The following is a 15,898-nucleotide window of genomic DNA, read 5'->3' on the forward strand; positions in this document are numbered from 1 at the left end:
GCATTTGGGACCCCTGTCCCTCAGGGGCACGCCAAGTGTCCTGCCCGCTTCGGTGTTAGCAGGGCTGGAAGTCACCATCCCCGCAGCGGGCCTGGAGTGGGCTGTGGCAGCTGAGGTAACGCGGTGCCGGCCATGGGGCTCGCTGGCTCGCCCACAGGGGTCTCGGCCCCTCGAGGAGTCCTGTGCCATCGGCCAGCAGGCCGCTGTGAGGTGAGCCGCTGCCTACACACAGCCACTCCGCACACACGCTGCGTCTGATCCTCACACGTCAAATAATTGGAAAGCCGGGACCAGCTTTCAGCATGTATCTATGAAGTGTAACAGAGAAGTAGGGGAGAAGGCGCAGCTCAGAGGAATCTGCCCTTGTCTGTTGTTTCCATTCAAAAGTCCACGTCACAAGAAAAGTACCACCAACTTCGTTTTCAGGTAATTTTTAACCTAAACAATTTTCAAGCATTCTGTATTACAAAACAGAAAATGATACAATTAATGGAAGAGGTCAAAATGCTGGCATCACTTGGTTTCCACATTAATACATAAAAATGGACAACACATTAAATAAACATTTTGTTATTAACAATTAGAAATATTAACACCAAAAATCATGTATAAATTAGGAAATAAATGTACAAACTATTTCCAAAGTGCTCTTTCAAATACATTATATACACAACATTCAAGAAGTTCTTAATGTAAGACATTTCAGATTGATGTAATGTTGCTGTTTCATTTTAAGTGTTGTTCGTATTCTCTCAAAAGTATTTCAGCACTTTCAAAAACCACATAAAAGGCGTATTCCCAAGCTGGCAAAGACCAATATTGCATTCTCCTGGCTACCTGTAATATTAATATATTGTAAAGAAAACAATCTTACTTCCTTTCTGTTCCTTGCTATTTGAGAGTACTTATCTGTATGAAAACACCAGCAGGAAAGATGAGAAATGAGGACTGACTGAAAAAAAAGTCTTCTATTTTATCAGTAATTGAAATTATTAATGTAGCAAGGGCAGTGCTTGGACAACATTTAATAGTAAACTCTTCACCTGTCCAGTTAAAGACTTTCCTCTACAGAAAAAAAAAAAGTAATGAATTGTGAGATCTTTCACTTTACTTGTGGTCTTGTTTTTTCAAAATATAAAGTACTAGAACTTGAAATCCCATAAATACACCATTTCAGACAACGAAAAGGAGAAAATCCTACAGAGGATGTATTTACTCTATATTGCAAATTTGTAGTTAATCTCATATTAAAAAATGCTCATGGAGTATATAGTCATCCTAGCTTTTTGCCTCAGAGATGTTTGCTATTTCGTTCAGCACTTACCTAAGCACTTTATAAGTGCTTTTTTCAACACTTTATAAGAACATACAAAACTCAGTAGAAGTGACTTACATTGTTCATACTGGCTTTTACATACCACTAGTTTTTATTTCTAAATTCTCCCTCTATAGGTATTCTTTCACTGGTTGACCCCATTAATAGTTCCCCTCTCTATATGCATAATATTGTTTCACAATTAAAGCTGAATTTATTTGCTTATCTGCAATAAAGATGGATTTTTTTCCTTTACTTCTGACCTATATCTGTCAAGCTACAAGAGAAAAATAAAAGTGATGATGAGCTGTAAGAACAGTCAACCAAGAGATTTGACAATATTTATGGTTATAATGCTTGCTGGAAAATCTGAGCAAGGGCTATGAAAGAATCAGAAATAAAGGAGGATGCCAGCCACCTGCTTGTGAAATTTGGCATGAAAATGTATATGCAAGTTCTAAAATTTGGAGTAGCATGTTTAAGACTGGAGTTTTGCCAGATGTTTTTCTCAGCTAAGCACAATATGAAGCAATATTGACATCTAGTAGGCTGACACTGCAGATCTCAGAGCTCTCTTCTATTTTTCTTTCCACGATAGAAATACTTTAGTTTACATGGATATATAAAAGGTGCCTCTAGTGATTAACATTTCCTTGAATATAGGTTTTGATCCTCTTTCTGTAACTTTTACAACAGAAATGTGGACTTACTCAGATTACTGAATTATAAGACTTGGGTAGGTAGGTATTACAGAAATTGCAGTTAGTTTTATTTTTATCATATAGCATAGAACTGTCTTCACATAAAGAATGTATCCAACCCCTTATTCTTAAGAAGTAAAGTTAAGAGCCATGGATTTCAGAGGCTGGCAGGTAATCTTCAATGCATTCAGTTAAAAACGATCAATAACCTACCAGAGGATACTTCCCTGGACTGAGATACGACTGAATGGCTTTGTATTGAGCCAGACTGCAGAATAACCTGGCTGTTTTCCAGAATGGGGCACAACTGTGATCAAATGATCCTAAAGCTATTTAGAAACATCAAAAATGGGGTGGGGGGTAGGGCGTAAATGAAAAACTTCTGCATTGTATCAACATACAGTACTATACACACTACCAAATATCAAACCATTAAAGCATTGTCTTGTTACCTGTAGTGCACTGCTTCATATCCAGCATGAAATGGACACTGTTCACATACAGACGCTGCTTTGTGCTAAGGGGTAACCAACATAGTACAATTAATCAAAACTGCCTGTACATCCAGTTCAAAAGATGGAGATACTATTGAAATGAATCTGACACAGGATCATATTCTTTTATTGCTGGTAATTTCCATATTGTCCCTATAAAAAAGAGAAATAAAAATGTTGGAGAATAATGTGTCAGAGGTGATATATACAAACAGTGAGTTAGACAATTTCTTTTGGTCTATGAATTTTTAAAGACCCACTGAAGTATCACCAATATTCCTGCACCAAATTATCAGACAGATTTATGTGCGGAGCTAACAGCCAAATCTGCTTTTTCATAGCAGAGATTTAGACAACTTACCTGCTCATAGCCATAAGGCCTCTGTTGCTGAGCGGACGGGCCTGTCTGAGAAGCTCTGTAACTTCCGTATTGCTGCCCCTGTCCCTGTTGGTAGCTGGAATACTGTGAAGAGGCTCCTTGTGCAGGACCTGAGACGACAGTGAAATCTATTACTAAGGCTTGATTTGCTAGGGGGATTTCTTATGATTAACATAATGTAAAACATGATAGTAACAAAGTAAGCTCCGTGAGTATGAACTGTGAGTTTTGCCTAGACCTTTGTCTAGCTTTACACTAGAAAGTGTTAATACTAATAAGGATCTAGTTGCAGCAGTGTAAACTTCAGTTCAGGTTTTAAACTGCGCAGAAAACGTGATACATTTTTAAGTGATTTGCCTCCCTGAAATCTGTATTGGTACAGCTCAATTGTTACCTGTATGCAAGCTACCTGGCCTTTATTTTAGTAACAATTGCATGTTTAACTTCCTATTTAATCTGGCTGTGCCACCATAAGCACTGCCGATCAGGCAGAACCTAAGAAATCTCTTGCATATAGAGATACCTTTAAAAAACATGTAAATCAGACACACAGCTGCACAGGGATATTGATTTCCTTTTATTTGGGACTGTATATTATGTGTATAGAATGCTATGTGCACTTCCTAGCATTACTGGTAGATTTTTACAAAGGAGAACCTTTAAAAAGAGGAGGCCAGATTTTAACATCATAAACTGAATTTTGTGTTTAATTTCACAGAATGTGTCTGGTTTGAGTAGTCCAAACTATCTACTAGTACTGCAGAGTCAGGTGTTAATAATTTAATTCACTTTTTAGGCATGTAGGTTCTATTTCATGACATCTTACATTTCTAGAATGAGTTTGCCGTTTATACCAACATCAATTTATCAAGTTTGGTTAACATTGCCAGTTCAAGGTCAAGTACCACCACATCTGGGAGATCCACCAGAAATGCCTTGCCTTGAAGCTAGGATTTAGATTATTCCAGTCTCTCCGGACCCTGTTTCTGTACTAAATAACCTGAAAGGGTTTCTTTCTCCCAAAGGCAGAGGATGCAGACAAGTTGCCTCCAATCATTCAGAAAACTCAAAGACAGCCAGCAAACTCAGATTCTTTTGATGACAGTAGGGAACTCTGCCCCTGCTGACCTCAAGGGTTCAAAAGCCTGTTCAAAGCATTTCCACTTTTTTCCTTTCGCCTCAGTTCCTCACCAAGAAACAAAACCCCGATGACATTGCAAGAAATCTAAGTGAGGGAGTAGTGATTCTCTGGACTGTTGATGTTATTTTTTCATGTCAGTTCAGAACTGTAAGATGTGCAGGAGGCCTGAAATCCAGGCAGTCACCTCCTGCCAACACTTACCAGGAAGTTACCATGAGGCAAAAGTGTATTTTCTAACTTTCTAACTTTCTTTCAAAGGAGAGAGGGATTCAGGATGCTAACATAACAGCATGGAATGCAGTGCTACACTAATGTGCAACTGCCCACAATCCCTTTTCATGCTATGCTCTTTGGCTAGTATGTGGATATCCAAGGTCAATCAAGAAAATAGCTTACACCATATTTTAGCTGAGGATTGGAGGTGTCAGGATGAAGTATTGCAAACACTTGACCAGTCAGTGACAGTTTTCTTACCGTATCCTTGCTGTTGTCCCGGGTAACTTTGTTGATTTGGGTATTGCTGCTGGGAATATGTTTGCTGTTGTGCAGCTCCCTGTTGGTATCCTGCCTGCTGCTGGCTGTACTGAGAATTTCCTAAAGAAGGAAAAATTGAAGTAGTTTGGTTAAAGATGAAGCAGGTATTTCACTGTAGATGTGAATCATAAGGAAAACAAAGGAGCCTAGGTCTGGAACTCATAGACGAGTACTCTTTTCAGAAACAGATGTTTGCATTTTGCCAATCACGATAAGTTTATTTCTTCAGTGATTTTTAATTCTTTTGAACAGGAAAGAGTTGTGTATTTATACACATCACTAAACAAACAAACAAGTAACCTGTTCCCCAAAGGACTTTTTTTTTTACCCCAGAAATGTTTCAGAAGAAAAACACAGAGTCACAAAGATAAGGGTGCCAGTTTAATACTGCTTTCTCAAGAAGCCCTCCCACTGTATTTTCTTCCAGATAATGACATTTATTCATATATCCCAGAAAGACCACTTATCTAGTTGTTACTAGTATTTTTTGAGATACCTATGACGGAAATTCCATTTGCAGTATCCTGAAACAACAAAATGAACAGATACGATACAGATGACATTGCTTTTCCTAAATGCCACCTTGCTGTATCATAATTAAGTTAATACTTTGCAGTTAATTTAGAGTTCAGATGTCTTAATAGTATCACTGAATTTACTGATGTACTACTGTTGAGAGTTTTTTAGTGGTAGAATTGCAAGCTCACAGTATTGGTGATTTTCAAAGATTAGTTTCATTTAACCCATTGTTTTTCACAATTTGTAAGATGAATTAAGTAAGATTTTAAAAAGTTGGTTCTGGAATTAACCCGTAGGCTTTCTTACTTTAGAGAAATTTCTGTTTATGACTGCCATTTTTTTCCAGCTCTGAGCCCCATGTCTAACCGGAGCACGTTAGTTTCCCTTTGTCAGCATAACCTTTTACTTAAACACAGCCATTTTTATTTGCATTATATAAATTGTTTGTTAAACAGTGTTGTAAGAGTGGAGGATACTGATATCCTGGAAGTCTTTTCTCTTACTGCAAAAAAAGTTCACTATCCATAACTATAATTCCACCTGGCTCAGCTACAACCGAGGACCATTTTTCTAATGAATATGAGGCTCCGCACAAGTCGTTAGTGATCCCACGAGGCTGCACAGCACGACTGCCTCACAATACAGTTACTGACATGATACTATGTATACAGCCTGATATAGTCTTGGTATAAAAAATGCTATACATAGCTAATTTCTATTTTACTGGATACTCCTTGAGTAATAGCTAAGTAACAATTAGTGATGCAGAAATTGCAAGTCATATTTTACATTTTCATAAGCATTTCATTCGTATTTTAGGGGATTAGGGCTTTGCTTTACAAAAATTGCCAATATATTTTCCTACCTCCTTCATAATAGTGTTGTGTAGAGTCGTCAAACGACCTGTCATAGCTCTGCTCAGTATAGGATGACTGCTGATAGGCATAATCACCATGTCCTACAAGGAATTGCAAAGATTTATCAGATACATTGTTAACATAACTAGAGATGTATTGTTGAATACGTACATTATGAAGCTGCTTATGCACAATGAGGAGGCTGAGAGGAAACACAGACCCCTTAGGTAGGAGGTTGAATACATGGCAAGGAAAGCTACACCTATGGATAAATCTCTTGCATTTACTAATCAAAACTTGGTTTGTGCTCTTTTAGAAGCAGTTTGGATAGCAGGATGCAGTGATGTGTGTGTTTGTGTACCAGGCTCCTGTGCCCTGGGATTAGAATTTTCTAGCATTTGAATTGGAAATGAATCATAATGGATTTGCCATGTCCTTGGATGTGGCAGTCATGCTGGTCTACACTTTAGCAGTACTACAGTGACTACAGCTCAGAGGAATTACCATCTGGATAATATTGTTGATTCATGGGTTCTGAGGAGCCTTGTCCATGACTGTACTGTTCACTGTAATATTCTTCCTGACCCATGTACTGCTGCGAGGACCCTGCAAGGCAAAGACAGGAGAGAGCAAACTGAGCCCGTGGACTCCTCAGAGATGTTTGTTTGGTTTTTTTAATAAAATAGTGTTTACATCTGCATAAGTAAACAAGTTATGTATGTTAAGAGCGGTTTCAAAGATGTTTTTGCTCACTAGAAAAAGGAAAAAAAATTATATTCTCAGAAAACACTGGCTGAAACTGAAATTATGCAATGGTCAGTAACATGTCCTAAAACCATTCACTTGTGTGGCAATACCAAAGTAATGGCTACATTTAATCTACTAATCTGAGTTATTAGAAAGCACAGGAATGTATTCCATGCTCAAGAACACAGACAGAAATAAATATATTTTAATTAATGTATGAATTTGTTTCTTAGCAAAATTCAGTATATGTTAGAATCAGTCTAGCAGCTTTATTACCTCTTAGAACTTTTTCCAGAGAGGTCTTAGAGCATAGTAGTTATCCTCTGGTGTTTTCCTTTCCTTGGCCTAATTTTTCGTACTAATTGCTGGCAAACTATATCTTCTTTGCAGAAATCTGTTCCTTGTTAACTGTGCCATGTTACGGCTGATCCAATACCATTGGAAAGAACTGAAAAGATTCCCAGTGGCTTGAGCTGTATGTCAAATTGTTCATCTTTTCTTTAGAGATATATGGTCCCTTTTAGACAGAATTATTTTTCTAAACACCTGAAATAATTAAATAGATAAATCTTGAAAATAGATTAAAGTTCATCTGATTGTCACGATACTTCCACCATTCGAGATTTCCTGTTCCCAGGTAAGATTCCCTGTTCATAAATGTGACCTGGAAATTTTGTTGACTTACCTACCCCACAGGATGGACTGCATATCATCCGTCTAATAATAATTATATCAATAATCCAACAACAGATTTTACCTTGCTGTGAAGCTCTGTAAGGGCCCATTGGTCGCTGACCCATCATGCTGTTGCCTTGGTTGCTCTGGCTCATCATGGCAATGGAGGACTGCCCCTGGTAATGCTGGCTCCCTCCTTGCGCCGAGTTGTAATGTGACGTTGCTGCTTGCTGGTGCATCATGGAGACTACAATGTACACGGAAAATACTGTTTTCTAAAAGAATGTGACAGTTCTCTCCCTAGTCTCTTTGGAAGCAAGTTAAAACCTTCAACTAACATGCATCCTGATAATTCTGTGAATTTTCCACAGGGGGAGATGTTTTCCTACTGCATGTATTTAACTCTTCTGCACTGTAAGCCAGAAAGGATGTTATTACATGGTCAGTTTTTGCCACTTGCTTCAGTCAGACATTTAAAAATACAACTAGCCTTGATTATTATTAGTTTATTTAAAATAATGTAATCATTATTACTGTAGCAGTAAAGAAAAAAATGAGAACTGATACTTGTTCCTCTCTACCTCCTGACTAATTCATTGCTGCATTTCTTTTCTAATCAACTCTTTCTTCTACTTCCATCTTATTATATACCTGGTGATTACACAGTTTAAATAAACCAACATTCTAGGATTTATTTGATCCCTAAATTTCGTATTGTTGGAAAGAATTCTTAAGCATTGGACATCCCATTCAATACTCAATAGCAAACATTTTTACAAATTAAGAAATTAATTCTGTGTTGTCTGTTAGTCTTTCTATGCCCTGGAAGCAGTGTAAGGTATCAAAATAACAAAAAAAGGGGTAGTGATGTACAGACAGTAAATGTGTATTGTCTTTGGTGGGCTCTTTCAGCAAGGATAAAGGTGCTTCTCAGATCCCTCCCATGGTTGAGGGATTTGCTGCCAGGGGCTATCGGGGCTATCAGATAGTGCTGCTGCACTTTGAGCTAACCCTCTTTTCCCCAACTCATCGCTAACCATAGCAATTCAGTGTAAGTTAAAGCAAGTCTGAAACTGTTCTGACTTACACTGGTGCCTGACACCTTGAAATTCAGAGATGTCTTAAAGCTGTCTTTTCCTTTTGTATGTTTGTCCCTGTCTACAGAAAATATTTACAGAACAAATTCATGTGTGGTAAACCTCTGAGGTCACTGAAAAGTCAAGTTGGCCCAGAAGGAGGAAGAGGGAGTTTACCTGGATTAGACTGCATGTTGATGTTTGTTCGAGAGACATAATTGCCTATTGACCCCTGGCCTTGCATTGGCACATTCTGAGATGCAGGCACTGTATGGCTATAACCAGGCCCAGTTCCATGACTGCTGACAGTCATACTCAGAGAGGTCGTGGGCATAGTGTTCTGGCCTGACTGCTGCATAGACACGTGATTAGGACCTAGAAAAATTAAAGAGAGCAACAAGAAAATCTGTGCTATTATTGGCAACGTACAGTGAGCATTAAAGCCCTTGCGGCCTTTCTAAAATACCTTCTGATAAGGCAAAACAAAACAAAAAAAAATCCTCATTATTAAAATTCCCTGTTATCTACAGACAAATTAAAACTGCCTACTGCACAATTAGAGTGATCCTCCTCTTCCTGGCAGCCAAATCCAGGCTGTACAGAATTGCATACAGGAAGAAGAAAACCAGCAGCAATACCCTACATCCAACTCCTCACAGGCAGCAGAATTAACAAATGCCAGTAATTTCAGATACTTCAGAAAATACATGGACTCTGGAAACATCCCAGCCTTTGCAAATTTGTCCTTTCCTTCCTCCTGTCCTGCTGTTGACTCCTCTTCCCCCTTCACACAGATGGTGACAATGGGAAGGCACAGTAGTGGCTGAGAAACACTTCGCACATTGCTGCATCCATCCAGTTCCTTTATAACCAACTAACCTTCTTAGCTGGGGCTTATGAAGTACTGAGGGACCCTCTCCTCAGAGGACAAGCCTGTCTCTCCCGTTCCTTAAGTTTCACTGAAAGTACCTCAGACTTTTGGAAGATAAATTTTCTAAGTCACCATAATAACCCTCGTTGTTACGGTACTCCCTTTCCAACGTCACCAGATATAATCATCAGACTGCTCCAATTATACCCTGGGTTTGTATCATCCTGCTTACCTGGCAGTATGCTTATTTTTTAAAATTCTCTTGCTGTTGGGTAACTAAAACTGGGGAGAATCTGTTTCTTATTTTTTGTTGTTTGTTGCTGTAAATACTTTTATGAATTAGTTTTGGAAAGTTATTTTTGTCGTGTCTAAATTGTGATAGTGAGTATTGTTGTCTATCTAAATTCAGCTCTATTGTTGTCAATCTAAAGTAATTTAGGTAGAATGGAAGACATGCAGAATCCCTAGAAGAGACAGAATTATGTTGTAATGTTTAGATAACGATATTTTAATTCACAGTTATTAAGTGTATCTACAGCCTCTGAAAAATGAGTCTAATTCTCTTAGTACAAGCCTCATTAATTACTCTTAATGGTATTTATAGACATCAAAATGAGACAATTTGCTGTAGATTATTATATTTTCCTCTGATAGAGAGATGCAAGCAGCATTTTCAACAAGAGATAAAGAGAGCCAGCTCCACTGAAATCACTGAAATACCACTAGAGAGATCTGGCCCTGTGTTTTGCTCCAGTTTTTGTATGTCTTGCAAAGCTGGTACTTCTACTTGTGCAACACGAGACCACATGGTGTTTGAATGGAGTTAGCGGTTGCTTTGAGCGAGAGATGGAATGAAGCGAGTGTTGGTAAATCTTGCCCTGTTTGCATGGGAAAACTTAGAGAATGTTGGCCTTCTTCAAAGCAAAAAAAAAAAAAAAAAAAAAAAAAAAGTTTAGCTAATTTGTGATTGTAAGGGGAAATATGAAAGCATGACCAAAAGCGTTTAAATAAAACCAGTAAAACAATAAGATAAAGCACTGAACCTCTTTCATACTTTCATGAATCTAAGGCAGTTGGATTTTACTTTGAAAGGCCTCACTCATGATTTCTGAACAGCTACAATTCTCACTTGGGCCCGATTCTGTCTGGAGGCAGCCGAGTTTCACTGGTTGGTTTATTGAATCTAACGGGTTTGCCTGCAGAGCTGTGCCATGAAGAATCCCTGACTTGTGGATGGTGGATTACTCGAAATCTCAGTGGGTTGTCCCCATCAACAGAATTATCATTACAATTGATCTAGCTGCCACTATGGAGAGTTACCGTGTATGTAGGGAATTACGTAGCTACTGTCCTGCAGAGGTGATCCCTGTACAGTCCTGACTGAGGACAATAAAGAATAAAATGTAGTAGCTTCTATGGATTCTTCCCTGTTCTTCCCTCTCTTATAATGCTGTACCTGTTCATTACAGACTTTCATCTCTACTGCTATTAGATGAGAAATTTTTACAAGTACTAGAGCCCTATATATGTTTGAATTGTTTGTTCATATTTACATCCCCTTTCCAAAAAATGCTGTCCAGCAACTGTTCACCAATGTGAAATAATTTCTCCATCTCAAAGTCAATCTACACATCCAGACTGCTGTGTCATCTAGCATCATTGTGCTAACTTGATTCTAGCTAGCACAGAGACAGTAGCAGTAGAGACTGGCAACCAAGGGGAGCATCCCCAAGGCCGAGGGTGTGCGGGTCCCATTCTCAGCGGAGCACATGCCATCGCTGCGACTGTTATCTAGGCTACTCGGAAGAGGCGAGCTACCGCATTCTCAGTCACACCTTCGTTCTGAAGTGTAGCTATGTCCTCAGCCTGGTTGCCAGTGGACCGACATTTTCATGATACAATACCTGGCACTACCCAGGTGACGGAGTCTCAGTCACTGGGCAGAGAGTGAACTACCCTGAGACACCCCCCCCCTACTCAGGCTGGGTTTTAGCACTGGGTTGGCACAACGTGAGGTAACGTGCCCTGGCTGCTTCTGTTCTGCCATGACTCGAGTCTCCAGGACTGCCAGTCTGGTTCTTTCAATCAACACTAAATTACTATAAACAACTGGAGGAGGGGGGGCAAATAAAAAACAGCAACAATAACACTGAAAATATAGATTCGTAGTAACACAGTACAATGTTTTGGCTGACTTACTAGAATTCTTATGCTAGGTAATAAATCTTTCAAAAAGAAGGCCCAGAAAAATTTAATAAGTTCACTTTACAAGCTGTAACTGTTTAAAGTAGGTACCTCATCCATTAGTTTAAAAGGTACTATCAGCTTGACCACAAATAGATTTTTTAAAAGTCAGAAGTGATTTCATGGCTTGCATCTGCTCCTGAGTCTCCCTGCCAAGGTCTCCGATTTTACAATCAGATATTTCTATTCATAGAAACTGTTTTCTCTCTCTGTCACTCTGGGAAATACAGAAACAAGAACTGACTAAATAACTATGAACTACAAAATAAATAAACGCATTATTCATACTATAAAATGCACAGAGTAAAAAGAAAATTTGTCTTTCAATTAGTTTCTTTTTAGTTCCACGAACAAAAGAAACAGATAGACAAAGTATATTATCTTATTCATCTGAAATGTCTGTGCAAACTCTTTGGCTATGTAGTACAATCTCTGCAAACTTCTGTAGAGGACAAAGATTGAGGCAACACCAAATTATTTTTAAGGCAGCATGCATCCTGGAAGGTCTTTGCAATCTAAAGGCTTGGTTGTGCGGTCAGTCGTGCAAGCAATACCATTTTACCCTGGCCAACCCCACCACTTCCAAGAGAAAAATACCACAATATATCATTTTTCTTACTAAAAACTTGGATGCATCTTTACTTGGTGATTTTCATTATGCCTTTTTTTTACAAAATGTTTTTAATTTCCCCTCTAGAAATACTAAGCAGATTGGAGTCCTTGCAGAAGCCAACATCATTACTGACTGTAGCCATTTTGCGATGCTTTCAGCATGTGCCTGAAATCCCCATATGCCTGAAAGGTGAGTTAAGAGAGGTCTTTTACAGCTCTGTAAGTATATTCTGCATTAATGATTTTGTTGCCAAGCAACAGCAAAGCAGCACAAAGGGGACCGGAGCTCACCATTGCTAATCTGACTCTGCATGAGGGAGGAAGGAGGAAGGCCCGTCCCAATTGCATCACTGAGATTGCTCTGTGAATGGAGAGATTGGTTGGATGCACTCTGAGTCATTCCTCCTGGGCCCAAGTTTATGTTTTGCGTTGGTGGCTGCAAATAACAAGGAGGAGAAGCAAATTTTTGGTTAGGTTTTAATTAGAAAAATAATAACCCCCAAATTAGCCTGACTATGACTAAAAACTGCCTCAACTAAATATGTGCTTCCTTCACTTTTGGGGCTTGCTTGTGTAAACCTTTCTTTGTGTGACTACTGTGTGAGTGACATTCAGCACGATACAGAGAAGCTGGCAGGCAGCACAGTGGAGATCTTAAAATTGTGCTTATAATAGAGTCTGGCTTCTGTGCCCATTCTTCCGTACTTACATGAATTTCATTTTGTGCTGGTCAGAACATAACCGCTGAGGGGATATGCATTAGCAAAGACGACACAGAAGTTTGTTGACAAACTGACCTTTGTGATACCTCCAAAATCAATCCATTTAGCAAGAATAACACAATGTTTAAAGACAAACCAATGCCCAAATGCTGAATTAGATTTTTGACATAAAATAGTGGCATTTTTTTCCTGAGTAAAGAATACAGTAAGAATAGGTAAAGAACAATGATTCTGTAACAAATGGAGCCTGTTCAGATCTGTACCACTGCACCATTTATGGTATATAGAACTTGAGCTACGGAGACAGAGATTAACACAAATGTTTCAAAGAATGTGTTTTAAACACAGTAAAAGTAACTTTTGATTTGTTTAGTGATCTACTTGACTGCTTCAAAACTTGTAGCTGGAAAAATACTAAACAATGGTTTATTGACAATGATCAGTAACAGAATCAATGAACGTTTCCCTCTGACATAGTAAATGTATCTGATGATAGCACGGGTACTTACAGCGGGAAGCAAGGACTGCATATTCTGGTTAGAATCTGCTATTGTTGCCAAGTAAACCAGGTTTCTGTGCAAGATTTGTTGGTATCTACAGAATAAGGAGTAAAGCTTATTTGGAAAGTGTTAGCAATACAGAAAATTCCAAACCTTTCTCTCTTTTTTTTTTTTATGCTATTTACAAATCATTACTTAAATTACATTAGCCCACTTTTCATCTGTCGTAATAAATAGCAATAGTAATGACCTATACCTGTGCTGTCATGCTTTTCATCAAGGATCGGTGTGTTCGACACCTCTTTTACAAATGGGTAAACCTGGGGGAAGGGAGAGGTAAAATACACTCTCCTTTGAAAGCACTTTGAGTGAACTGCGAAGCTGGGACCTCAGTCTTTGAGTATTGACACCTGGTCAGCTGCTCGAACAATCAGCCACTTCTTCCTCTGTTTAACAAGGGTCCTAGTAGTAATGAAATTCCAGAACTCCAAAAACCAAAACCTGTTTGCCCTGCCAGCAAGCTGAGAAGAACAAGATTTTTTTCAAGAGTGCTCTAACTGGAGTGTTTACTTAAGTAAGCACCACCAGCACCATTTATGCTTCTTCACAGTTCTGGACGAACTGGAACAGCTCATAATAAAGAACAGGAGGGCATCCAAAAGCAAACTAACAGCTGTGTCATGAGCAAAGTGAAGAGTGAAACTTTTGGAAACAGGGAGGATTCCAAGAAGGCAAGAGAAAATGCTTTTTTAGCATGAGTATTCTGATAGGGAGAAAATGGCTGGGAAGCGGGAAAAGTGGCAAAAACGAAGCCAGAATGGTGACATGACGATAGCAAAGGTATCTTTTTTTACACTATTTTTTTGGAAGTACAGTTTTCTGTGTTTGGCCACATAACTTGATGTTTCATGGGGCAGATTGGTTATTCTTCCTGACCGAGAGTTTACCCCTAGAGTCTACACAAGTATTTTGCTTTCTAGGAATAGTAAGCAGTGCTACAGACTGTCTATATTCATGTTGTTTTCGACGTAGATAACCACATGGCTGGTCCTTAACATTTAATTACTTTCTGATGAAAATGTGTTATTAACTTTGTACCTGATTCTACTTTTATTTAATGAATCTGCATAGAGCAAATGGTCCAATAACCATAATTCTTTATAATTATTTTAATAAATTATCTGTTAAAAATATTGTAAATACTAAATACTAAAATACTTCAGAAAAAAAACCACCTCTGTTCCAAGAACAATATACATTTCTTAATACAAGTGAATCTAAAAAAATAGTCCAACTATTTTCTCAGTGATCAGTGAACAGAACTGTTGACAGTACTGTTCTTGAGTACACCAAAAATTTCTAACATACTCCAAACCTCATAATACTCACTGAGTACATTCTGCAGTTTTCCCCTTGCTCTGATAATCCATAATACATTGTATTAGGTGGTGATTTTCATCTAGCATCTGCATAAAAGAAATACGATCAAAACACGTTACTACGAGAATCGTATTAAAGTCCTGTGGTTTTGTGATACTCCACATTCACCCTTCTTGGCAGCGGATGGCGTTTTGTGCAGTTTTGTTGCCTTAGGATATTACAAAGTACCTACACGTGACTTTATTGAGCCAGAAGATTGTGCTTTCCAAGTCATTCACTTACAAACAGTTCTCTTTAAAGTAGTTGAAATACGCAACACAGAAGAATTAAGAGGCTTACCTTTTTTGCTCCTTAAATGGCAGATGGATTTTTATGCTGAAGAAGGAAAACACTTTAGCTATGAAATACCTCTGCCTCATTCTAAAACATCACCCAGCCCTTTCCAAAACTTCAGATTTTACTAACATGCCTACTTTCAAATAAGAAATATACTTTCAAGCAATTTAAACCTACTAGCTTTCCTGCATAGGACTAGCATGTGCGGAGTACTGAGCTTGGTGAAGTATAAAACTTGCGTTACTGGATCTGCTGAAACCATATTTAAGAGAATTACATCCCAATGTGCCCTTTGGGGTAGTTCAGTTCTAATACAGGAAGGACTTAAAATGAAAACAGAGAGGAGTTATATATCAGTTAATTTATGTGCCTCAGCGGCTGCTAGCTTAGCATCATTCAATAAATTCTAGTGACTGACTTGTTCCAAGAAAATCAGGGCTGCTGGACAAAATGACCACTGACCTTTATTTAATGGACTTACAATACAATTAAAAGCTTAAAATATCCTTTGATTTGTTTTCAAATTTCAGATACAATAGCTTTTCTTTTTCGCCCAGCTTTATTGTGAATGTGGCAAGCTTCCTGCAGGTGAATGAACTGAAAAATAACAACAGTATATACAAATTTAGATTTCCCTCTGGCAAAAACTCACTAGACAATACAGTTTCTAGGTACCACTGCTATTAAGTGCTTGCAAGATTGGGCCTTTGAACCACCGGGTTATCAGGACAGAAACTCTTGAGGAAACAATAACAACATGTTTTCATATGAGTTAAATGTGAATTGATCCGTGTA

The 15,898-nt window shown here is 38.4% G+C and overlaps 2 protein-coding genes across 2 annotated transcripts in view; both read right to left on the reverse strand.

Annotated features, from left to right (window-relative positions):
- The window catches only part of MTG2 (mitochondrial ribosome-associated GTPase 2), a 6,663-nt gene extending 6,474 nt beyond the window's left edge, over positions 1 to 189 (reverse strand). The window contains exon 1 of the mRNA XM_009893586.1: positions 92 to 189. Within this exon, the coding sequence (XP_009891888.1) occupies positions 92 to 189 (98 nt within the window). The remainder of the gene's footprint in view (positions 1 to 91) is intronic.
- A 2,447-nt stretch (positions 190 to 2,636) lies between these two features.
- SS18L1 (synovial sarcoma translocation gene on chromosome 18-like 1) lies at positions 2,637 to 14,931 on the reverse strand. The gene is made up of 10 exons (XM_009893458.1): positions 14,777 to 14,931; positions 13,397 to 13,481; positions 12,457 to 12,601; positions 8,616 to 8,813; positions 7,445 to 7,609; positions 6,445 to 6,546; positions 5,949 to 6,041; positions 4,505 to 4,624; positions 2,872 to 2,999; positions 2,637 to 2,663 (listed from the first exon to the last, which is right to left on the reverse strand). The coding sequence occupies exons 1-10, from the start codon at positions 14,929 to 14,931 to the stop codon at positions 2,637 to 2,639; spliced, it is 1,218 nt and encodes a 405-aa protein (XP_009891760.1).
- Positions 14,932 to 15,898: the final 967 nt, after the last annotated feature.

Source organism: Charadrius vociferus, unplaced genomic scaffold, assembly GCF_000708025.1.
Source record: "Charadrius vociferus isolate BGI_N301 unplaced genomic scaffold, ASM70802v2 scaffold259, whole genome shotgun sequence".
In the NCBI taxonomy this organism is placed as follows: Eukaryota; Metazoa; Chordata; class Aves; order Charadriiformes; family Charadriidae; genus Charadrius; species Charadrius vociferus.